This window comes from Equus quagga, chromosome 6, assembly GCF_021613505.1.
Source record: "Equus quagga isolate Etosha38 chromosome 6, UCLA_HA_Equagga_1.0, whole genome shotgun sequence".
In the NCBI taxonomy this organism is placed as follows: Eukaryota; Metazoa; Chordata; class Mammalia; order Perissodactyla; family Equidae; genus Equus; species Equus quagga.
This window is the reverse complement of record NC_060272.1, coordinates 36,125,705-36,151,441: the sequence shown is the minus strand read 5'-3', so window position 1 is coordinate 36,151,441 and position 25,737 is coordinate 36,125,705. Positions and strand designations below refer to the sequence as shown.

At 36.5% G+C, this 25,737-nt stretch overlaps 1 protein-coding gene across 2 annotated transcripts; it reads right to left on the bottom strand.

The window, feature by feature from the left end:
* Nucleotides 1–1,078: 1,078 nt before the first annotated feature.
* Nucleotides 1,079–25,537, bottom strand: DIS3 (DIS3 homolog, exosome endoribonuclease and 3'-5' exoribonuclease). Of its 2 annotated transcripts, XM_046664049.1 has the most exons (22): nucleotides 25,206–25,359; nucleotides 24,875–24,942; nucleotides 24,471–24,628; nucleotides 21,673–21,866; nucleotides 21,193–21,266; nucleotides 18,203–18,370; nucleotides 17,134–17,298; nucleotides 15,886–15,999; nucleotides 15,627–15,764; nucleotides 14,917–15,063; nucleotides 14,417–14,533; nucleotides 13,787–13,888; nucleotides 12,771–12,835; nucleotides 12,603–12,687; nucleotides 10,997–11,124; nucleotides 7,890–7,976; nucleotides 5,718–5,874; nucleotides 4,139–4,353; nucleotides 3,858–4,026; nucleotides 3,570–3,728; nucleotides 2,732–2,854; nucleotides 1,079–2,075 (listed from the first exon to the last, which is right to left on the bottom strand). In XM_046664049.1, the coding sequence occupies exons 4-22, from the start codon at nucleotides 21,764–21,766 to the stop codon at nucleotides 1,992–1,994; spliced, it is 2,391 nt and encodes a 796-aa protein (XP_046520005.1). In that variant the 5' UTR covers nucleotides 21,767–21,866; nucleotides 24,471–24,628; nucleotides 24,875–24,942; nucleotides 25,206–25,359; the 3' UTR covers nucleotides 1,079–1,991. The 2 variants fall into 2 exon arrangements, with proteins under 2 accessions (XP_046520005.1, XP_046520004.1); XM_046664048.1 differs by lacking the exon at nucleotides 24,875–24,942 and having other exon boundaries at nucleotides 25,206–25,537.
* Between the last annotated feature and the right edge of the window lie 200 nt (nucleotides 25,538–25,737).

The following is a 25,737-nucleotide window of genomic DNA, read 5'->3' as shown; positions in this document are numbered from 1 at the left end:
AAGAACTGGCACTAGAAGTACTTTAGACTACTTAAGAAGAGACTGTAGGGTGAAAATAAGGTTTCTGGTCATCTTGAACTACTCAGTAGGGACTAATGTCTAAAGTAGGCCTTCCTCATAAATGAGGAACAAGAAAAACTTGGAAGAAAGATAAATACAGTAATGCCCTGCTTGATGTTTCAGTCAACGACAGACTGCAGATACGATGGTAGTCCCAGAAGTTCAGTACCATATAGCTTAGGTGTGTAGCAGGCTGTAAAATGCAGGTTTCATGTAAATAGAGTCTGATGTTCGCACAACGCTGAAATGGTCTAATGACGCATTTCTCAGAACTACCCCCTTCGTTAAGCGACACGTGACTATAGACTCAAGGTCGTCGTCTTGTTTTACCAAGAAGCCTCCCTTTTCCTCTACTGCAGGTGAACTATGGCCCATGGGCAAAGAAATTTTTAAATGGTGGGGGGATGGGGGGGATAGTGGTGGGGAATTCCAAGAGTATTACTTTGTGACACATGAGAATTATGAGATTTCAATTTTCGTGTCCATAAATAAGGTTTTGTTGGAACATAGCCATACTTGTTTGTTTACACACTGCCTGTGGCTGCTTTCACTGTAAGAGCAGGAGTTGCGTACTCTGGCTGTAACAGACTGTATGGCTAGCAGAGCCTAAGTGTCTGACAGAAAAGGCTGGCTGACTTGCGCTCTAGCGTGTAGTCCACACAAGGCTCTCTTCCTTCAACTGAGACAAGTTCTCCCTCAGTGTACGGCTGTGTTCCTTAGTAATGGGAGACTGGAACAATCATTTAACAATTACTGACCGCCTAAATGATTGTAGATGTTGTAATTATTCTCACTTTGTATATGTGCTGATGTAGCTGCCAGTCTTGTCTTGCTGTACCACAAGCTCCTTCAAGGCAGAGAAGACAGCGTATGTGACTGGGACACTGTAGGTACTTTAGAAATTCAGTAAGTAAAATGTTTCAAAGTAACTCTATCTCAAAATATCCTCGAAAACACCAATTTAATCATCACTAATCTTTGTGCTTAACAAGGGAAGTAGTCACTCTGGCACACCAAATTACAATACTTCAATCTGTTCCCTTTAATATGTCCTTACACAGTCTCCCCTTTCCTATATAGTCTGATACATACACAGTTTAACAATCATTAATTATCTACTTTTTATTTTATAATTAACATGATGTGACATTTAAAGTGCCATCTCTATTATTTCTTTGAGCCCTAATGCCTTATTTTGGGGGAGATTTTTGAGCTGAAGATCAAAGATGATGATCACACTTACTACCTGGTATAAAAAAAACCTATTTTTCCAGTCAGATCAAAATATCCTACTTCTTGCCTGCCGCCTTACAACATCCAATTCCTAAACATCCACAGCTGTTCAAGGACTACTAATAAAATGCAGGAGGCTTTTTAACAATAAGGGAACACTGTATGTAAGTTAGGTAAATTAAAGATGGCAAAGGAAATTAAATACTGAATTTCCTGACAGATCTTGACTTCATTGTCTTGAAATCTAAAAAACTGCCATACCAAACACCGACAGCTTTCAAGAAGAAAGAATAGATTGTTCCTTGCTTCTAAAAATGTTCTATTTTTCTCCATAGGAAAATGATAGTTTTTTTCTATCAATATTAAATAATCAAATTACATATGCAAAATTAATCTGCCCTTCAATGAGCAGATGAATGTTCCCTTTAAATGATCTTTACAGATCCCTGAAGTTGCTATCCTGTCACTATTTAAGTGATGGATATTCAATTGAAATTTTCTGCATAAATAGTTCTGTTCAATCCAGAAATGAACTAGCGTGATGGGACAAAGTCAACAGTTCAATAAAAATGCAAATTTTTAAAATTATTAAAATGTAGTTAAAAGTAACAAATTGTATCACACACTTCCTAGATTTAGAAGTCTTTCAATTTTTTTAAAAAAGAAACTAATCTTTGAAGTTTATGTTTTGGCTGTAGCTACTTTTCAAGCTTCTTCTTCTTTCTCTCTGGTTCATTAATGTCCATGTTTGAAGTATCCATAGGAATGCTTATTCCTGGTATCTAAAGCAATGCAAACGGTGAAAAATAAGGTGAGTAAAAGCATAAAATAAGGAATAAATCTCATTCTCATCTTCCCCTTCCCCACTGACACTTTCAAGTTCAAAAGGATGTAAGAGTAAAGAGGGGGAAGGGGTTAGTAAAGGTTTTCTACACCAAGTATATATATTTCACAGAAAAGTTACAGTGGTTCAAAAATGTAAAAGACATGATCTCAACAGGTGAGAAGCATGTCATTGGGAAGAGCGTGTTTACAACATGCCCAATTTATCCTTGCTGAGCCACTGTCAGCCGCAGAGGCCTCAGGTGTGTTGGGGCAGAACAAAGGTTAAGAACCAGTATCTCAGGTGAAACACACTTTATCTTAATCTTCACAAGTGCAGATTCGAAAACTGATAAAAGTGAAAAAGGACTAGGCAGGAGATCTCAAAGAGCTCTGCTTTTGGTACCAAAGACCTCAGAAGAATCCTAGACATCTGGGATCCCATAACCTATAGAAATCAGAGAGAAAAAGGTGTGCTATGCAAATATTTGGCCTCCACACTACTTGCAGGATTCCCTCAATCATTCAACAGAACTAACCTGTGACTATATCCCTGTTTCACAAAATATGTACTGGTTATTCCGCCACAACATGGACAACAAAAGTTTGGTCTTACCTGTGGTTCTACCAGGGACATTCGGATTTTCTGATGCTGAAGATTAGATGAATCTAACATGATCTTCACTTTAACTTTATCAAATATATGGAACACTGTATCTTCTATTTTAAGTGAAGGTATCTAAACAAAACACATTTTACTACTTTTAATTGCTTCCATCCACTTGAGCCTTTGTTCTAATTCTTTATAGTTTACCTTTCATAGTGATTTAAAAGTTTAAAAATCACTTCAATATTTAATAAGCATATCTATGTGTCCAAAATAACAAAAACCACTAATCTAGTAGCCTCACATAAATATGAGTTATTTATGTGCATTATTCCCTCCTCTCATTAAGATGGTCCCTATATATATTAATTAATCTCAGGATTCTCACCCCTTTAATTAGCAAATTATGGGTCTAGCAAAGGAGCACAAAGGTACTGCGGACACAGTTTACTGTTTTGTAGTTCTACTAAGGTTAGGGAAGTAGGGAGTGTGTCAGGTAAGAGACACTGGAAACAGGTTAAAAAAAATTCCCTTCCCCTAGCTCTAAGCAACATTTCTTTCTTCACTTTAATCCAGCTGTCCACCTAGGGCAAAGCGTAATTCAAGTCTTCCTTAGAGGAGAAATCTTTACATGGTATAAAAGAAATCAAGGACAACATGTGTATGTGGGAACAAATACTGAGGTGAGAAATTTTGAGTAAAATGATAAGCTTAGTTGGCACAATTAAATTCTGTAGGGTTCAAAAAATAACTTTACCCTTTATAGATACCATTTGTAACCTATCGAAGAAAAAGTGCCTCCCCCCCAAAAATAAATAAATGAATAAAAACATGAGAAATACTGTACCTCATCATCATAAATAAGCCGTGGCTTTGGTTTGTCCTTTTCTTCAAAGAAGACTGTACCTTCTAAACCATACTTTGGAATTAACACCACAATAGCATTCTTTCTTACAAATAGAATATAGGCTTCTTCACTTACTATTCCTTTGCTTTTGAAAAATAACTGAAAAACAACATACCACCTTATTAAGAATTGTCAAATATTTTGAAATGAAAATAACCTTTGAAATGAAATAAAAAAGAAACAAAACATCATCTCTCCTAACATTATCAACAGAAGGCAAATAGATACCTGGGTATGAAAAGCCACTGATGCACGTTGGGCATACTGAGCCATTTTGTGCCGGAAATTGAGATTCTTACATAAATCTGCAAGCTTGTGTTTGTCTGTCAACTCTGGATAAGTGCAGTCTGCCCCGATAGCCACAGCCAGCAACCGATGAACAATGATGTCTGCGTATCTAGATACATGAAAGAGAAATAAGAATCATGCTTATGTTAGCATTAAAATGTCTTTTTAAAATACAAAATTAACTACATTCTATTTTCTTTAATTTCATAAGGAAAAAATACCTTCTGATGGGTGAGGTAAAATGAGTGTATATTGGTGATGCTAAGCCATAGTGATGAAAATCATTATCCATTCCCGAGCAGAAGTACACAGCCTGCATCATGCAGCGAGTGGCTAATATTCGTAGCAGGGTGTTTAGATACGGGAAACTAGGAGAATCAGCCCGGTCCAAAGAGTCAGCCAAAGACTTGGCTGTATCAGTTTTAATTTCCAAATTCTATCAACAAAGAGGAGGGAAAGAGCACCACATTAAACAGTTTAAAATCAGTACCATCATGTCTTCAAAATACAACAAATCTGATTGAACAAATATGGTGTTTTTGACCAGATAGTAAGTGTTTGTTTATGCTTTTTATCCTTAACCCAGGAGAACTAAAAATAAATTTATAAAAAGTAATGATTGTTTCATGCAACATCAAAGCTTAGTTTTCTGAATGCATTTAAAGGTACCAAAGTAGCAACATTCTGAAGAAGTTTCAACGAAGAAAATGATGGTGGGAGCCAGCAGTAATACTTCTCAAAGTCCAATTTGTGTTTCCATAATCTTTGTTGGGGTAGAAAAAAAATAAAAGCACATCTGGATACTTTCTAGCACATCTGGACTTTTTCTGCAGATAATTTCCTTCCACTCAAAGTAGAAATAAAGCCAGAGCCAAAATAAAACTGTACTGGTCACCACAGCTCAATGTGCTGATACATCAAACTTAGCTGTTTTGTCCTACTTTGGGAGATGGGGCAAAAAATACTTAAATTTTCCATCTTCTGCCCAAGTCTTAACAGAAAATTCCCCAATTTACAGTGTAAGCCTGAGAGCAGAGGAGAAGCTGACTGATGGATATGACATGGCTACCATAAAAGTCTGACAAAGGTCAGAAACCAATGCCATCCTGTTAGAATACTGCCCTCAGGGCCAACACTACTCTTCCCAGCTCTCTTCTAGACAGGAAAGATGGGACCTGAATAAGCGATCCAAAGAAAACCACTGTAAACCACAGTCGCCCCAAAGGTAGCAGTCATTATGCCTAAACGAGAGTTGACTAACCAGAGGCAGCGGGGATACGGGGTTGAGGAAATAGTGCCCTTTCTACATTTTTCCTTTTTCCCACGTGTGCAATAAACGGACTGCTTTCTTAGGAACATGATATAAAGAGGGCTTAAGTAAGCTGAAGACAAAGAGAAAAAAATTATTTGTAAATCTCTGAAGTTGGGCTTCAGAGGAGGCATGAAGTAACAAAACATAAAAAACGTGTAAAGGCACAGAGATATGCAAGAGCTTACTATGTTCAGGATACTGCAAATAAGTCAGTCTGCAACATCTGGCTTTAGCATAGGGTGTTCTTTAGAGCCAGTAAAGGATTTTATTAAGCAAATGATTTCAATGTGGTAAGACATGACCATACCCAAGTTAGATCATTTTTTTTTTAATCAAAAGAACTACCAACATCAAGTAGCTTTGCATCAAGAAATAAAAAAACTTTTGTGGAAATGTAGACAATAATAATAATGATGATATAGATCATGCAGTGCCACGGATAGCCCACAACACAAACACAGATGATTCTCAAACTATTGTATCTTTACCTTGGATTTAGCTGCCTTAACAAGAATTTCATAATTTGATGGAGGAGGAGCCGGATGTTTCCGAAGCAGAGCATGTTCAGAAAATTCTTCATGAATTTTTTTTGCAACAGAGATATTGGCAAGTAACATAAATTCTTCTACCATGGAATTTGTTTCTCTGTCAATGGAAAAATCATTAAATAAGGAAAAAGAATCTGAGACTTCTATATATCATATTTATTCACAGGTTACCTCTTCTACTAACAAGATAATAGAATTACTTCCTATGTAAACATTCATATGTGTATGTACATGTGTATTGTTAATAACTTAAGGCTCTTTCATTTCTCAGCTACTATGCTAACAATCTCTATGTGATGCATAATAAGTAAATCTCATCTCACGCTGGAGGAGACTTTACAAATTGCATTAAAAGAATAGAAACTTTACTAACTCTAGTAATAGTCATGAATCGCTCAATGACAGACGTAACATTCTGAGAAATGTGTCATTGGGTGATTTCATCATCGTGCAAACATCATAGATTATAGTCACACAAACCTAGATGGTATAGCCTATTACATGGTATATGGTACTAATCTTAAGAGACCACCGTCATACATGCCATCCATCATTGACTGAAATGTTATGCAGTACATGACTGAATATAAAATCTAAATCATAAGCATTTTCACCTCCTTTTACTAAGTCCAGAGAGATTTTTTAACTGTAAATCCATAAAAATAAAGTTTATTATGAAGAATTAAAAGCTGTTTAGGTCATACAAATTTTGACTTAAAAAAACTAAAACTTTCACTAATAAATCATCAAAATGAAGCAATAGTATTTACAATAGTTATTTTGGGTGCTTATTATGGACCAGGTATTGTGCTATAAGTGCCACATACATTGTGAGATATATAAATATATGTATATGTGTGTGTATATATATATATATGTGTGTATATATATATTTGCAGATGAGAAAACTATGAATGTGTAACATTATTCTTTTGCTCAAGGTCAGTTAGTAGTATCAGAATCTGAGCCCACATAATTTGACTTCAAAACTCTTAACCAACTTGATACTGCTTTTAATTCTATATAGTTAGCCGACATCCATTTAAAACCTAGTTTAGTAAATGTGTTCTATTTACATAGTGCTTTCTTTCTCACAAGTCAATGAACGTGCATTATTAATCTTTCATTCATCTCTCCATTTTTAATAAGAACTTACAACTTCTTGACAAGATTCCTAAAGTATACTAATTTTTAAAATATTAGGAAGACCTCCAATCATACCTTCAAAAGTACAGAGACAATCTCTTAGAAATATGGTTTTTCTTCTTCTTGGTAAGAAGAAATGGGTGATATTCTACTTTGGCCAAGCTGGATTCAACATTTTTCTCAAAAAAGTTCCTAGTATTGGGCTCACAGTTTGTATTAACATTAGACTTATTTGCACAGAAGTTCACCCAAAGGTATCTTTTAATTTTAGCTTTAATTCTATAAAGCACATACCGGTCCCACTTTTAATCCTTAGTCATCTACTAGAAAAGTATAAATGCATGTTTAATTTCAGAATTATATTAAGAGGCATGGAAAGGAGGCCTATGATTTAACCAAAAGTAGTCTTGCTTCCTAAAGCTTAACCAAATCAATAAAACAGTAACAACAATACCTAACATCTGAGTACTCTTCACAACACTGTACTATCAATCCTATTTTACTGACAAATTGAGGCGCCGGGAGGTCAAATAAGTTGTGCAGAGTTATTGGCAGAAGCGGGATCCAAGTCCAGGTAGTCTTGGCTTCAAAGCCCATGGTCTGGACCACTACTCCACCCTAGTACAGTACATTCTATATTAAATACTTAAGATATTAATCAGGGCAATCTTCTTTTACTTACCATAACTATTACTAGCCAAGTTCTAATACATCACACATCAAGACAAACCAATTCAAATTGGGAATTTTTCTATTATAATACTCATCTCAGTTTTATATAAGAAAAACTAAAAAGTGAAATTATAATTGCTTTTCTATATAACTCATAAGTGAAAAAAATCTGCAGAAATCATAACCCTACTAGAAATAGATTATTTTGGGTATAAATATGTTTATTAATATATATACTAGACATTACATTTAAAACCAAAATTGTAGCTACTGCCCACGGAAAAAATTGCACACCTAAGTTCCTTGGTCTGCAGATCTATAGGATCATGAGTTTCACTGTCCATGTGGAATCGAACTTCTGGAGAAGAAAGAGTCAAAGCCCTAAATAAAAATTAAAGAGGTGAATTAGTCAAATGAGCCAATAACAGAAATAATTCTGGAAGTGATTCTTTTAAAATAGAAAATGATTACTGCATATGCGTAACAGTTTTTCTTTTGAAGTCTTTATGACCATCTGCTAAGTTTTATGCTCTATTTTCACGGATAGGTTAATATTTTACAGATTTAAAATGCATTTAAAAAGAGAAGACAATAGCAACACAAGAAAATATGAGTCCTTGTGCTTCTGAGAATTTGAATAAATTCTCTACCCAAACTATGAGTTTTTCCTGAGCTACATGGGTTTGTAATCACTTTTATAAATGAAGAAAGTACCTGGCAGTTTTTTATTTACTACAGAAAAAAATGTACTGGGGTGAGGGATGATGGAGAGAGGGAAAAGGGAAGCTGCCATGGGTAGATCAGTAATGTCAAAAGAACCATGGTTCAAAAGCATCTTTCACATACTCTCAACCAATGGAGAGGAGACTGATAAACTCCCACCACTAATATCTTAGAAATACTGATGGCTCTTAACATTTGAGTGCTATGTGTCAGATTAACGTACTATGCATGGTTCATTTACAGAGCTGGCAAATTCTCCTTTGAGAAGTAAATGTCCCACAAGGCAAGGTAAGTCTAATGTTTCTTCACACCTTGATGCTATTTTCATCAGGTCAGCTCCAAATCAACCTAAAATTAAGGAGTTTAATGAGGCTAGGTAACAATGGACAATCATGGAGAAGGGAAAAAAATAAGATGGGGCAAGTTAAGAGAGATTCCAAGTCCTTTTTCCCTCCATTCTTCACCTTTATTAGAAGAACTACAGAAGGAACACAATACAGGGAATCTCGACAAATATTTCTTTCTTGCCATGTGGTATTTAGAACAAGGATCTACGCCAGATTTAATCTGTTTATTAGTATATCTTGACCCAAAAAGCAAGGTATACTAATCACATTTTGATCATTTTTCCTTCATAGAAACACTTAAAATTTTATGTCATGGATCCATCTATCCTTTAAGATAGATAAAATTTAATGGGGCCGGCCTGGTGGCACAGCGGTTAAGTTCGCACATTCCACTTCGGTGGCCCGGGGTTCGGCGGTTTGAATCCCAGGTGTGGAATGTAGCACTGCGCGGCAAGCCATGCTGTGGTAGGCGTCCCACATATAACGTAGAGGAAGATGGGCATGGATGTTAGCTCAGGGCCAGCCTTCCTTGGCAAAAATAGGAGAATTGGTGGCAGATGTTAGATCTGGGCTAATCTTCCTCAAAAAAAAAAAAAAGATAGATATAATTTAAGACAAGACATAATATATCCTTTAAGAAGGTAAAGATACCAATTTTTTTACTGATTGTTTCCTCAATTCCCCTCAAGACTGAGAAGATTCAAAGGTATGTTTTACCAGTAGATGACTATCTACTTACAAAACTAAACGGGCAGACTGTTTTTGAAATTAAAAAATGTTTCCCAACCTAATTACGAGAAGCTTTGTCATAAATGCAAATTTACATCTCTTACTTTAAAACCACCAAAATGAATAGTTTTGTGTTTTTATTCACTTTGCTTTTAAAACAAACTTTCTAAAAATTAATTTTACATAAACCTTCTTTTCATACCAGTCATACTGTAAACCTTCGATAACCTCAAAAAAAGGAAAAATCTAATTATATTCCTCTTATTTACATCTAAATGACAAGCTTGAGCAATAGTTTCATTGGGTTTTACTGCATTCAAATTATCCTCACACATATTCAAGTTTCATATTTACGATCATATGAAAAATTCCCAGAAAACTGAGGTGTGAGTAGAGATGGGGTGGCTCAGCATAAGTTCCTAGAACAAGACTGTCCAATGAAACTTTCTGCAGGGATGGAAATGTTCTCCATTCACTGTGAAAAATGGTAGCCACTAGCTACATGTGGCTACTGAGAACTTAAAATGTAGCTAGTGCAACTCAGGTACTGAATTTTTAATTTTAATGAATTTTAATTTAAATAGGCACATCTTACGAAACAACACAGATCTAGAGTTTGCACTCTCCAACAAAAACTCTTTTAGTACCTACCTGTGACCCTACCCTGGCTGGGGAGGGGAACCCAGAGACCAGTATCTGAAAGGCTCACGTACTCGCTTTACCCTGATAGTGGATGACATCTTTCAAGAATCGAATTTCCTTTAACTACTTTACTTGAACAAGCCTGGGTACTTGGATACTCCTTGTCTTACATCTCTGCAACTAGACAAATGCCATAATGTAATAGTTAAAAGATGCAAATCTGCCACCAATTATCGCATCTTTGGCAGACTGCTTCCATGTAATTTTTAATCACTTAAAATGAAGATGTTGAATTACACAATCTCTAAAATCTCTTCCAATTCTAAAGGGCAAGAAGGACTTCATCTACATTCATTTAGACATCTGGAAAATAATGTACAACCTGGAAACTCATTTCTACTTAAAATTAAAACAATCTGTAAAAAAATCTTAAGGAGCTTTTGCCTTCCTAGAATTTCTTCAAGATCTTTGATTCAAACATACCAGTTTTTAGCACAACAATCACAAGGTCAGAGGTCCTGAACAAATACCAGAATCCAGTTGCTAGTATTTAAAAGGTAGCAAGAACAGAATGTCTCTACTTAAGAGTCTCTATTCAGCCTATTAGAAAATTCCTCATTGTCCATGATAGAACACTTTAAAAAGTTCACAAGTTATCTTAATATCAGGATATATGAATTATACCTTTTTTCCCAGGAATATTAGCCCTGAGCTAACAATCTGCCACCAATCCTCTTTTTGCTGAGGAAGATTGGCCCTGAGCTAACACCTGTGCCCATCTTCCTCTATTTTATATGTGGGACGCCTGCCACAGCATGTCTTGATAAGCGGCACATAGGTCCGTGCCCGGGATCTGAACCAGCAAACCCCAGACCACTGAAGCAGAGCATGTGAACTTAACTGCTGCGTCACTGGGCCAGCCCCAAATTATATGTCTTAACAAATATTTTTGAAATGTACCCTTTTTCAATTCTTCTTTTTTTCAAGATTTTAGCTAGTTTATTTAGTCCACGGAGACTAGTGGTGATATCATCATTCATGGTTGCTGAATCAATTCTCATCTGAGCTTCCGCATATGTAAGAGAAGCCTAAAAAGGAAACCATATGTTAACATAACTCTTACAAAAACTGGCTTACTATGTTCTCATATTTCCACTACCATAAACTGCATAATTTTGAAAAACCTAAAATCAGTTAACAAAAGAGAATCAAGATTCCTAGCTATAATATTTATACTCCACATCTCAATTTCTGGTTCATTAACTGATGTATTATTTAACATAAGCAAACTTATGTTAAAACAAAATGGTAGTATTGTTAGTAAATAAATTGCTTAAACTTTACTTTCATAGTTCAGTTAATGTACAAATACTTAGATAAGGATAAAGTAAAATAAAAAGGAAGGTAGGATTATTCTCTGATAATGACTGTAAAGTGAAATCCTTTCCAGATGATCATTACTTCTTTACTTTACATTAAGAAAACTGTAATAATCTAGACATCATGTTTTATAAGAAATCTAATAAACACTCCAAGTATCTAAGAATGAGACAAATCATAGTACTAGAAAATATTTAAAGTAATTTCCAATTACAATCCAAATATACAAATATCCAAATGTTTTCCTACTTCTCTACTCATGGAAAACTACCATATTTTAGCTTATTCAAAAAAAAAAAAAGTAGCTTCACAAGTAAAATTCAGGAATGGCAGAAGAGTTAGTTGATGCAGGCCAGGTCAGATTCTTCAGAGAGCCAAATTATCTACTAGGGGCTAAGAATTCCTCTTCTAAAAATGTTTTCTCTTATATACATGTTCACTAAATTTTTTTCGTGTAATTTTGTTACACTGACCAAGTCTGGGAGAATTATAAACTCATCTTATTTAAAAACACAAATCTAGGAAGGCTTAAATCATTCACACATCACTGTCAGTCTAACACTGCCTCCTTTCCAACCACTGGTTGATTAGAACAGAAAGAATGAAGTTAAAGGGAGAGAAAAAGTTGGTAAATTTGGAAAATGGATCATTGGAAGAAACGGGGTTTGGCAAACTCAGAGGAAGATTCAGGGAAAATGAGAACCTAAGGGAATCTGGGGAGAACAAAAAAAGGAAAAGGATAAGGAGAAAGATGATGTGGCTCCATTCTGTCTGAACACAGATCTCATGCTAGTTCTACTGGAATCCAACTATGATTTATAACACCATTTCTATGAGAATAAGCGAGAAACAAGAAGATGATGCACATGACGACTTTTAAAATACTAACCAATGATTAGTTGGGACAACTTCAAATACTGGGGTTCCTGAGTTAGGGCAAAAAGTCATCTATTTGGTCTTCTCAAGTATATACGCTTTGTAAGTTTCTGAATATAGGACAACTGTCACATAAACTCATTTCTAAACAACATCAAGAATTAAGCAGATAACTCAAAGAAAAACCTAGATTTTGCTGCAACATTGGGGAAGAGTTTCTTTAAAAAAAAGCCTAACGTTTTCAAAAAAACCTAGAACACCATTAAAAGTACCAAACATTTTAATATTAAATATTAACCATGAAACTAACCTTCGAATTAATGGCACTTTTAGTAAACCTCGTTTTTAAGATTTCAGCATTGTGATTCATTTCCCAAATACATGAAAATGCCAACCTACGGGGGAAAATAAACAGTATTTGTAAATGGGAATTAAAGTAGTAAATACTATGTTCTTATGAAAAAACATGCATAAATACCTGTCAACGTTACATCTCAAGGAACATAAGTTAGAGCTAAGCAACTCTGGAACCATGTCAATCCTCTGAAACAGATAAAAATAGAGTCACAGATTACTCAGCTATAGCCACACATTTATTGGTGGTTCTATTCTCAAATAGCGTTAATTTAACAAGAAAAAAAAGGTCTTTGTGAATAGAATTGAGAAAATGTGAAATAAAAAGTATATTTCTAGAAAAGCACTTATACACAATCATCACAAAAGGGAAGCAATGAAAGAAAACTGGACTTCATGTCAGCGGACCTCAGTTTAAATCCTCTACACTAACCACCTGGCTGTCCTCTGAAAGTCTGAAACCTCTGGTCTGTATAGTAAGTTTGTACAGATAACAGACACAAACCCTACTAGCCCGAGGACTGGACTTTTCTCCAATGCTTAATACAAACTACATGGCATTCTAAACATACTAAAAAAGAGAGACACCAAATTTTTACAGAAAATAGCTATGCGGAAGAAGTTTGACAATGAATTCGTAGCAAACTAAGCTTAACTTTTCCTTCTACTTTCACAATTTTTCTATGTAAGTTTATGGGAGCATACCTAAAAAAGAGGAATAAATGGTAAATTTTGACAGAATTGACTCATGTCTTAATCAAAAACAGAAAATACGTTAGTTACCCATAGATAAAGTTAAATGCTATACAACAATGTACCTCAACCATATCTACTTGTTATTTGGGCCACTCTATAACAAAAAACATGGGAACATTTTCACAGATTTAAGCTCACCCTATTCTGTGTATGTCTTTTTGCTAATTCATATACTAGTCCAGACTGTTCAAGAATCCTAAAGCACCCATAATTTTTACAAACTATGCACAATTAACGTAATAGTTACTCATCTTATTTCACTAAATACTGATGCTCTCCTTTCCTCAGGAAATACCTCAGATGACTCTATTATTAAGAATAAGGCAGATGATGAAAAAGTTATAAGCATATATCAAAATTTCATTTTAAATTTAACACATTTACCTTTTCACAAAGATATACAGTTGTTCCCCTTCTGGCTGATTCTTGATCTAAAGCATTTCCTGGCCTAATAAAGTGGCTAACATCAGCAATATGAACACCAACCTTAGAAAGATAAAAATAAAAGGATGTGAACATTCATAATTGGGTAAATGTACTAATGCAGTTCTAATAAGACAAAATTTAGCTAAACTGGAAAAAGGGTCAGTCACATTTACCAATTCAATTTTTTTTTTTTTATAGAAGGGTTTTTTTTGTTTTTTTTTAAAGGTTTTATTTTTTTCCTTTTTCTCCCCAAAGCCCCCCAGTACATAGTTGTATATTCTTCGTTGTGGGTCCTTCTAGTTGTGGCATGTGGGATGCTGCCTCAGCGTGGTTTCATGAGCAGTACCATGTCCGCGCCCAGGATTCGAACCAACGAAACACTGGGCCGCCTGCCACAGAGCGTGCAAACTTACCCACTCGGCCACGGGGACAGCCCCACCAATTCAACTGATACATGCCTATTAGTCTCTGCAGCTAAAACTAACTATACTTGGCATGAATAATTCACAAATTCTATAATGGGTCAAAAGAAAATGAACTCAAGACCAGAACTATATTTAGATAAGAATGTCATTACAATATGAATACCTCCAAATTTCCATTTTCAAGCTCTCTACAATGTAGAGCATCATCTATATCAGTACATCCTGGTGGGTCCACACTACAAACACACAGATGTCTCAGGTCTTCTCGATTTTTCATGTCCTGGAAGATGCCACATTATAAAGAAATAAAAAATTATATTTTGGTAGCACAAATGCAACACAGCTTTTGGGAAATCAACTATCTATAGGGGAAAAAAAAAAAAACCTTAGCTTTATTTCTTAATGATAACCACACATTATAATTTGTAATTTGTGGTTTCCTCACCTTTGAAAATATTGACATAAACTACCATTAGTCCCCTAGAAGAAGTTATCTTTCAGTACAGCAAATGATTTCTGTAATACCTAAGAGTGGTGTGTCTAACTAAATGCAGAGGACGAGAGGACCATGGTTTCTACACATTTAAAACACATATAGAAACCAAACAAAATTAGCTCAGACAGAGTAATTTATAAAGTCACTAAGAATTCTTTCCAACTTACCTTTTCAGTAATGCTCCAGGGCATCTTTGGTAGAAAGCTAAGAACGGCCTGAGAAAAAGGCTGATGGGGAACATCATGCTCAAGTAACAAAACTTCTGTTTCTGTCTCTTTATCTCCAACTTCCCCTAAATTTTTTACAAAGTGTCCCTAAAACCAAAAGGTATTATTAGAAAGGTGTATTTCAAAGCCTTTTGTTTGGTCATTTATATTTTAACATCACATTAAATTCTTGAACATTTATATATCACCTTAGTACTTCTAAACATTCCTATCACTTCTTAAAAATGACCCCTCAGTAAATTAAAGCTGAAAATGACAAGACTTCTCAAGTGACTTACGATGGAGACTTCCTGAGGGCCCAGTTCTTACATAACAAGGCGTCTGTTTACTTCCTATTATCTTTCAAGTTTAAAACGTGCTTCAAATATAGAAGCTTCAAAATTCGTTTATCAGAATCTACTTAAGTCTCAAACACCATTTTTGTAGTCACTATCAATAAGTTATTTGTTTGGAAATATGAGTAAAAGTAACCAGATGATTTACATTGGAATTTCATAAGATTAATTTTCAAATTGAATGCACTACTTAGCAAGTAACTTGTTGAAATATTCCTAAATTTCAGAATGAGTTTTATATAACAGCAGATTCTACTTTCACCAAAAGAAGCAATTTTTAATTATTCTAAAATAAAATTAATAATTCAAGCTTACATTTGGATATCTGGAATTTCTGGGCCAACCATCAACAGCAACAATAATTCTCCGTCCTTCTAAAGTAGACGCTTGTCTGGTTTCTATCCGAATTCTAGGGATTCTCTTATCAGCAGGTGTAAAGAGATGCCTTCTTGACTACAGAAAATTAGGAAAAAAGATTTTACACACACACAAATGTGGGGATGAGGGCAAGGGGAGGACTATAAGTTCTATTAGTGTATCATTTTTATTACATAGCAACATGCACTTTACTCACCTCCTTAATATCAGACTTAGAAAGCATGCCACAATATGGTCTCCAATTCCTCTTTATTATTCCAACAACTCTACCGGTCGGCTTTAACATTTTTTCATTTACAGCAGTCTTAAGCTGAGATTTAAAAATAAAAATTCTCAGTTATTTTTCTGGTAAGTATAATGAGACAATTACTCTTCAAATGGAATATGAATATGAATACTAAAACTTTCAGGCAGTAAATTATGACATAAAACTACAGAATCTTGATGCTTCAAAATTCTAGGCAAGAGTATGCCAAACCAAACAATGGAAATAGTTCCATAATAACAAAGCACTACAAGAAAGGATGATCAAAAAACAAAGGAAAAAATAAATACAATCAAATAAACACGTCAGAACTCAACTCTTCACTTTTAATATGAAGATCTACTGACTAAAACACACACACAGGTCTGGAGATTAATAGACTAGGATTTTAGTACTAGTTTGCACTAATTAGCTGTGTGGTATTTATTAATTCATTAAAAAAGAGATGTATCTTTAAAGGTTCTTCCTTATCCAAAACAAAAACCCAAATAAAGAGAATTTCTTATTAGAAACAGCAGAAGGACCTTATAGTATTTTACCTCTAACATTCTCCTATGGCCTACACTCTGCAAGGATAATGTTACAATAAGACTCCAGAGCACTGAATATAATCCACAGAAAAAGAACTACAAATGATGTATGAATTCCTACTATTCATATTACTCTTGTAACTCTACAATAGGAAATTCAATAGGTCATATCAAGTAGACTTTGACTTATAAGAAAAAACTGAAAGCATTCTCTTCATAAAAAATACAGTAATAGAAAAGGAATTACCAAATGTACCCAAATATAAGGGTCCAGAAGTACCTCTGTTATGCTGAGGGAATTTTAACTTTTCATAAAAGCATTTCAGAAAATTTTACATTTGTATTTACTTAAATCTCACTAATGCAGACAGATCATGTCCCTGAACTGTCACAGAGTTCCAGTTTCATACTCAAGTTAACTGTTTTTGTATTTAAACTCACTTACTTGAGCAAAATAAGACATTAATTTAAAAGAAGACTACTTAAGCACTTAGAGGGACAACAACTACGTATATGATGTATTAAAACTACAGAACTATAATTTATTCAATAAATCTGAGAATTGAGATTTAACTTTCTCCAAAGATGACACACTGATTAATTATACAAAGCTACACGGACAAAAATTAAAACCTGCTTGGTTTCATACAATGCGTTCTCTCTCCTCTTCTTTCTCCACATCGTCTTCATTTTGACCTTCGTCATGTAAAACCACAGAAGACGGAGCTACCCACTGATTCTTGGGGAGAAGCTCCACAGCCACAATATCTTCATGAATAGCTCGGTTTAAATTTTTGAGTCCTTGTAAGATTATCTGTATAAAAGAGCAAATGGCATGTGCCCAGAAATTTTCAACGGCAATAAAATAATGGGAAGGTTACCAACCAAAAGTTTAGATACATTTTGAATGTCTCTGTATATCTCTCTTTGCTTGAGGAAGATTGTCGCTGAGCTAACATCTGTGCCAAACTTCCCCTATTTTATGTGGCATGCCTCCACAGCATGGCTTGACGAGCAGTGCTAGGGCCATGCCCGGGATCTGAACCTCCAAACCCCGGGCTACCGAAGCAGAGTGCATGAACTTAACCACTATGCCACCAGGCCAGCCCCTTATTCTGCCCTCTTAATTTCTCAATATCAAGTTAAAAAAAAAAAAACATGGTCAAAAAATATAGGTTGTGTTCCTGGCTTCACTGTAACTCTTACAACATTAGTACCAAAAGACCTTAAATTTTCTTGACCTCTCTAAATTTCAGGGTCCTGATTAGTAAAATAAAGAGTACCTACTTTTATAGGCTGGGTTGAAGATTAAATGAAATGCAGCATGCAAAGCAGTTAGAAGAGCAGCTGGCAAATAGCACCCCAAAAGCAACTGCTTTTCACTTTCAAGTGAAGCCCTCTGGAGCAATTACATGTTATGTAAATAGTATTTCTCATAACTGGTCATACCATATAAAATAGAATCATATTTATTATTATCTGGGTGACTAGATTTTTATTCTCCTAAAAGTATGTTAATAAAAAGTTCTTCAATAAGCAGTTTTCTAAAAAACTGATGAATTCTACTAGTATCTATGACTTCCCACATAACTGCCTTAAAACTGATAAACAGGGAGATAAAGCAAATTTAAATTCTCATATAAAATTTTAAACAATTATGAGAAAAAACAATGAACAGGAAGTATTTTAGTGTATAAGGAATTTATTTACACACTTGCCTCTTTATTTTCCTCAGTGTCACCATGAACCCAGACGGTAGCTTCTAAATAATTTTCCCTGCTGGCTCTAAATGTTCCTTGAAGGTATGTACCAGATTTTATGCCTTGTTGTAGCTTACTTAAGGGAAGATGCTCTGAAAATATTACTTTTCCACTTTCTATTTCACTCTGTGAAATAAAAAAACCAAAAGATGTAGTTAGTATGCAATTCTGCTGTATGCTCAACAAATAACTATTATCACTAGCAGGTCATTTCTTTTACAAACCATCCACACTATGGTATATACAATTCTATGAATTTCAGAGACTATAGCACAATGGGAAAAAAATGCTTTCCATTTTTAGAGCAACTTACACAAATATTTCAATTTCATTACACTTAGGTGTTTAGCCACCAACATATGTCACTAAGAAGCTCTGCATAGCCCCATCTCCCCTCCCCAGGCCTCCCAAAATGAAGGTACGTAGTTAAGTGATCAAGTGAGCAGGTGGGTACATGAAGGCTAATTTGAAGCCTCAATTCCATGAAAAGATGGTGGCTACTGAAAGCACAAGAAAAGCTATTTTTATTCTGCCTATTCTAATAGCTAAGGATATAAGATGGAGGGAAGATGGAAACTGATGTAGATCGACAACATCTGTCTTGATTCTTAGACACCTCAAGATCCAAAACCCTGATTGCTTGGCTCCTTTAGTTTCCTTCCTCATTTCCCACAAGCATTTTCCCACCTTCCAAGGAGATTACTTTATACCTTCTCCTTTTTTGCTTACCTCTGCAACTTCCCTGTTGTCCTTCTTCCCTCTCAGATGTATGACCTCAATCTCCATACTGAGAATCAGAAGCAATCAGAGACCTACTTCATCCTCCCGCCACTAGATCTGCCCACCTACTTGCATCTATACCACAACCTCAGCTTTCTCTCCTGTAACAATAAATAAAATGCTTCTGTTCTTTCAGTTGGGCACTACATACCATCTCCTCTCCTCTATTCAAGAACTTCATCCTGCAATTATCTTCCCTCTCTGGAATCAAATTTCCCCCTCTCTACTGTAACATTCTAACATCGTATAAACTTATAATAATATGACCTATTAAAAATGAATTTTGTTTCCCAATCCAGACACTGGCCTGATCCTCTGTCCCACTTAACATCAAAATGCCACAAAAGCATTATCTACAATTGCAGTGTATTCCTTCTTCACAGGCAGTCTCTCATGAATCCACTACAAGCAATTTTCATCCTCAGTCAACTGAAACCATTATTGTCAAGATCACTAACAATATATTGTCTTAGCAAATTCGGTGGTCCATTCTCAGTCCTAGCAAAATTTTTTAAAATGACCTTTCCTTCTCTGAAATACTTTAGCATCCAAATCATCATTCCTTTGTTTTCTGTCCTACTTCACTGGTAGCTCCTCCTTAGTTTCCTCTGCCAATTCGCCTTTTCCTGATCTCTAAATGTTGAAGTGTCCCAAGGCTCAGTGACAGGCCCTCTTCTTCTCTTCATCTACATTTACTCTCTTATTTTCTCCCATGTTTAAAAAAAAAATCCTCTTGATTCTACTTGCTCTCCAACTACCACCTCATTTGTCTCCTTCCCATCACACAATTGAAAGTGTTACAATACTGTAATTTCTCCCTTCCCAGTTTTTCACCTATTCACACTTCCTTTTAGTTTTGTAAAGCAGCTGGCTGAAGACAAGCAGGGATGGGGAAGATGCTGTAAAGACTGGATGTATGTCTAACGGTCTATTACATAAAGCCTATTTCTATGATAACAACCACCACCATTTACTTTTACCATAGGCACGTGCCAGGCACTGAGAAAGAATTTTACTAATTCTACTGTTATTATCCCATTCGATCATAACGGTATGAAGTCATTACTAGTAAATATACTTTACACATAAGGAAATGAGGGCTCACCAAAGTGTAATTACCCACTTAGCACACCCTCCCAAATCAGCTATGGCAGTAATCCCTTTACTCATCCCTTTGCCTCTAATCTTGCCCTCAATAATATGCATCATCTTACAAATCAGTCCTCTTTCAAATAACATTTCTGATCATTTACACAAATCAGTCTTCCTTCAAGTAAATACCATTTCTGATCATTCTCCCCCATTCCTCCCAGGCACACTCTCATACTCCCTTAATTTCTTTTAGCCTGCCATTATAATGTAGGGATCCCAGAATTCTATCTGAAACTTTCTCTTCACAGTAGCCCTTTAGTCAGATCCTTGTAAGACAGTTTGAAAATTACTGACCTACAGAACAAATTCTAGGTCCTCATTATCTGGCCCCTACCCTTCCCATTCTACGTCTTAAGACTCCTCCTCCTCCACCTTTGGGATTAATGCTACAGCTATATGTTCTGTGTCTGTAGTGTCTGCCACTTCTTTGTCAAATACTTACTACTTATTCACAAGCAGCCATGGATTCTTTTTTTTTTGGTGAGGAAGATTGTCCCTGAGCTAACAACTGCTGTTAATCTTCCTCTTTTTGCTTGAAGAAGACTGTCCCTGAGCTAACATCTGTGCCAATCTTCCTCTATTTTGTATGTAGGACGCCACCACAGCATGGCTTGATGAGCAGTGTGTAAGTCTGCACCTGAGATCCGAACCTGCGAACCGTGGGCCACCAAAGTGCAGCATATGAACTTAACCACTACACCACCAGGCCAGCCCCTGTGGATTCCTTCATTTATTCATCAAACAAGTAGTCCCACCATGTGCCAGGATCTACTCAGATTACTAGAGACATATCAGGGAACAGTGCTATTTTAGAAGGTCAAGTCTTTTAGGAACGGCAATTCAATAAGCCTAGCAGAGAGCCACTCTTGTTGTTTCTAACCCAACTCCTATTCCAATTCCAGCTTACTCATCAATATTCCAATTCTTAAATTTGATAACCATAAGCCTATTAACCCAAAGTGACTATTTTAATATTTTCACTTTTCAAGAACAAAGTAAAACAAGCTCAAACATACCCCTTCTTCAGACAAACAAGCAAGACGATCTATGAGTTCGGGGTTCGCAGTTAGGCTCTTTACGTATTCTTCACCTGAAAAATAAGTTTTGTTGTTCTTGATAAATTCAATTTTTTTTCTTACATATGAAAGGACAAGGATAATCCTGTTTGTGACAATATACCTTTCAACTTTTTTTGGAAAAAACCCCAATATCTGTTGATGTGGTCATGCCTAAGCAGAGGCAGTGGGTCAAGCATATCTATGAGCTTTTATTGCTAAGGCAATTTCAAATGGAGATGGGGGAAACTAACAGCCACTGGGCACCACAACTTACTTAGCTTAGAAATGCTGAGAAATTAAAAAACACAAAAATATCACATGAAGGTATATAAGAATATGAAAATATTAAATACTCAAGTAACCTCTGACCATGGGCCTGTTAACAGTTCCTATTTGCAAATGCATATAAAAATTAACAGCTTCTACATTAAGACTTACAAGTGAAAGCTGGTATTCCTTCTTCTATGGCTTTCTCTTTGTTTCTCCTGTCATTTGTTATGAAGACAACTTGCAGCTGATTCTCTGCTGACATCTTCTTCAAATGTTCATTGTACCACTTGGCTGCTACTCGAATGGCTCTATCATTCCTGTCATTAGCATTTTCTCCCTGTTCCTGCTCAACGTAAGTTTCTCTTAATGTAAAGGGAAGAAAAAAAAACGAAACAAGTGGAAATCAACAGAAACGAGGACATGTAAAAAGTCTTAGGACATAAATGCTTAATAAACACTAAACTTAAAGGTCAGTGGTGTATCTTTTTCTCTTGAATGTATTCAGATTTATACCTCAGAGAGGAAATAAATAGGATCCTTACGGGTAAGTTTTTAAGAGAACAATTTGGGTGGAAAAGAAGACAGTTCTATTATTAATAGGACAATAAAAAGGCTAAAACCATTTTATTTCACAAAAACAAAAATTCAAGATCAGAATTTATTACTAAAGTATAATTGACATACAATATCATATTTGTTTCAAGTGTACAGCAGTGATTCGATCTTTATATACATAACAAAATGATCACTACAATAAGTCTAGTTACCATCTGTCACCACACAAAGTTATTACAGTATTATTGACTATATTCCCTATGCTGTACATTACATCCCGGTGACTTATAACCAGAAGTTTGCACCTCTTCATCCCCTTCACCATTTCTCCCACTCCTCCAAGCCCTCCCCTGCTCCGGTTTGTTTCCTGTATCTATGAAACTGTTTTGTTTTCTTTTGAGAAGATCAGCCCTGAGCTAACATCTGCCACCAATCCTCCTCTTTTTGCTGAGGAAGGCTGGCCCTGGGCTACCATCCGTGCCCATCTTCCTCTACGTTATACGTGGGACGCCTGCCACAGCATGGCTTGACAAGCTGTGTGTAGGTCTGCACCTGGGATCCGAGCTGGCGAACCCCAGGCCATCGAATTGGAACGTGAGAACTTAACTGCTGCGCCACCCGGCCGGCCTCTCGTTTGTTTTGTTTTTTTAGATTTTGAGATTAGAATTTATATCTTAGGTTGGGACATTAAACAAGTAACAGTTTGTTGAAAAAAACTGTAATAAAACTTAGTAGGTCTGATAATGAGATTTCATTCCAACTGTAGGTTGACAGTAATTCCTAAAAGCTACAAATAGGATGGTTAGATGATTGATGATCATATAATCCTACAGTCATTAAATACTTAATGCACATAAATTTTTACCAATGATAAATACTCAGTAAACGGCAGAGGCTATTTAGAGACTTAAAGGCCAGAATACAGATATGATTGCATATTCCTTCCAAGTCTATCCACTCTGAACTCCCAAACATGTCAGTACACTTATTTCTTTAAATCTGTTCTTCAAAGCCAAATTTAAGTAAAACAACAAAATTTGGAAGCATCATAACTTCTAGTGCTTGCAAATAACAGATTTAATTTTAGAACTTTAGACATTTATATTCATAGTTTTTAGAATTATTTTATTCCTCAACATTAATTGTACTTGCTAATGCTTAAACCTTATCAAATACAGTCATAAATTTTTGAATTGGTTTTAACATGACTTGAGCAACAGAGTCTTAGATGAGATTTACTCAAGTGTCCTAAGATCAAAGATTCTTCCCATCAACCCCAGTATAACTAAGATCTAATCACTGCACATAAGCTAACAAAATTGCTAACCTCTGATTAAGAATCTGATGATCATGCTCCACAAAAACCTGGTCTTCTGTACTGTTTCTAGATTCAGACCAGAGCTAGGAATAAGAAATCTACAGTGCTTTACTGATGCACTGTTCTTTACAAGAACAATATTTCAGTTTGGGGTATAGGAATAAAAAAGAGAAAATTAAGAAATTAAATATTTCTTAAAATTTGCATACTCCAATGGGATTTCATTACCAGACCTACCATCTAATCCAGTGGTTCTCAACCAAGGGGTAATTTTGCCCCCCAAGGAACATTCGACAACGTCTGGAAACATTCTGGGTTGTAAAAACCCTGTGGGTGAGGGGAAGGCAGGGAAGGATTGCTATTGGCATCTAGTGGGTAGAAGCCAGGGATGCTGCTAAATATCCTACAATGTGTAAGACAGCCTGCCCACGACACAGAATATCCAGTCCAAAATGTCAACAGAACCAAGGTTGAGAAGCCCTGATCTAACCTAATAAAAGTATACTAGGACTCAACATAGGATATTTATGTAACATAATAGCAATATATTTCCTAAAACTACTTATTATGTTCAAGGGTCTTGAATCTGTAGCATAAAAAGAATTCCATTTTTCAACCTTACGTTCTTCGACGTGACCAGTTATAAAGTATTAGTTTTTAAAGCCCCTTAAGAATAAATCTGCTTTATATTTTTAAGCCTTTCCTTCACAAACTTACATTTTACTAACCTATGTTGATTAGCCATATAATATGGTATTCCAGGAACCTAGGCAAATCTCATCTTCCAAGGTTCTATTGCTCAGCTCATGCTAAAATCAACTCAAAATGAAAATATTTTGGAAATAAAAGTACCTACTGTAGCCTGGTGTCAGGAGACCTTGGTTCTACGTTTGATCCAATCAATGCCTACATTACTTTAGTGAAGTCTACTTAGCATTATCTTCTGCAGAACTGGGTAAAAACCAAATAATACTCCCACAAATATGAAACCTATGCGTATCTTCCGACAACGTCACTAATTACTGCCAGGAACCGTCTCCCAAATTTAGCTAACTCCATGGTTTTCTGATAATTAATATAATTTTCCGCCTACCTATGGTGCTCATTAGTGAACGTATAGAAATGCTTCTCCTGGTTATTAGTCACATCTCGGATTCGTTTATATACAGGAGCACTCCGATTTCTCACTTCTTGGAGAACTGTTTGTAGTACAATTACATTCCTGATGGCAGGGTCCTCAAGAACATCAATCTTAAAAAAAAAATAATAATAATTTTTCCTATGTTCATTTGTAAATTGTTTTTGTCGAACAAAAAACCCTGTCGGCTCGAAGAACAGTAAATACACATTAAGGTAAGGAGCTATTTTCCTATAGAAAAGCCTTCAGCTCAATTACGGAAGAGCACATATAAACAGACTAATGACAAAGCTTCGTAGAATAAAGCCTATTTATAAAGAAATACGTTGGCCCACTAGTTTTCGTTCGTAGGCACTTACAAGCTGCCTGGGGGTCGCAGGCTGGAGGCCACAGAAGCCCAGGTCCCCGGCCTCCAGACACTTACAATCTAAGGCAGAAGAGACACCAGGAGTTAGAATATTAACGTATCTTAAAATTCTTACGACTCCAAGAACTCAAAAAAACAGTACAAGGAAAAGAACCTTGGCCTGGCGGACAGGAGGCATGTGTCCCGATGGGGTTTGCGTCTCTCTAAGTACACGATGTTGCGCAAGTCGCTCTTCCTGGGGCCTCAGTTTCCCTATCTGTCACACCCCTTCTGGGGAGGGGAGCCGCACTGCCCTCGGTTCGCCCGCCCGCCCGCCGACGCACCTGGTGCAGCAATACGTTGGTGTCTGGCAGCAAGTAGTGCGGCTGCGGGCAGAGACTGCTCGCCGGGTCCAAGGGCTGCGGCTCGAGGACCGGGCCCTCGTGCGCATCGCCGCACGCCACGCACCCGGGTGCGCCGCAGCCGATGTCGTCGCGCAGGTAGTGCTCACGCACGATCTTCATCACGCCGCCCGCCCGCGTCTTTTTTAAGAAAGTCTTGGACTTCAGCATCTTGCGTCGCGTGCGGAATCCCTACCCGTACAGCGCTCTTCCGGCGAAAAGTGTCAAGGTACGAACCCTGTCGCCCAACCATACCACACCCAGAGGTTCGCCCCTTCCCGCTCCAGGATGTTAGTAAGCACTTCTCGCGGGAAAACGTCGAGACGGACGTTGGTTGGCTCTCTGAGGACTGCGCGGATTGGGCGAAAGCGAGGAGCCCGGGAGGATGGGCGGAGCCCGGAGCCATTTCCGTCCGTGAACTGGGCGGGGCCCGCCTCTGGACTCTAACTCCCAGCATGCGTTGCTTCCCGCGCCT

Excerpts from the sequence above, each read along its gene's own strand:
- DIS3 (XM_046664048.1), bottom strand. The coding sequence starts at position 25,433 with ATGCTGAAGTCCAAGACTTTCTTAAAAAAGACGCGGGCGGGCGGCGTG. Across the intron at positions 12,836-13,786 it reads CTGTATATCTTTGTGAAAAG|AGGATTGACATGGTTCCAGA; the intron begins GTAAATGTGTTA and ends TATCTGTTTCAG. Across the intron at positions 7,977-10,996 it reads AAAAGAAGAATTGAAAAAGG|GGCTTTGACTCTTTCTTCTC; the intron begins GTACATTTCAAA and ends ATTTTTATTTAG.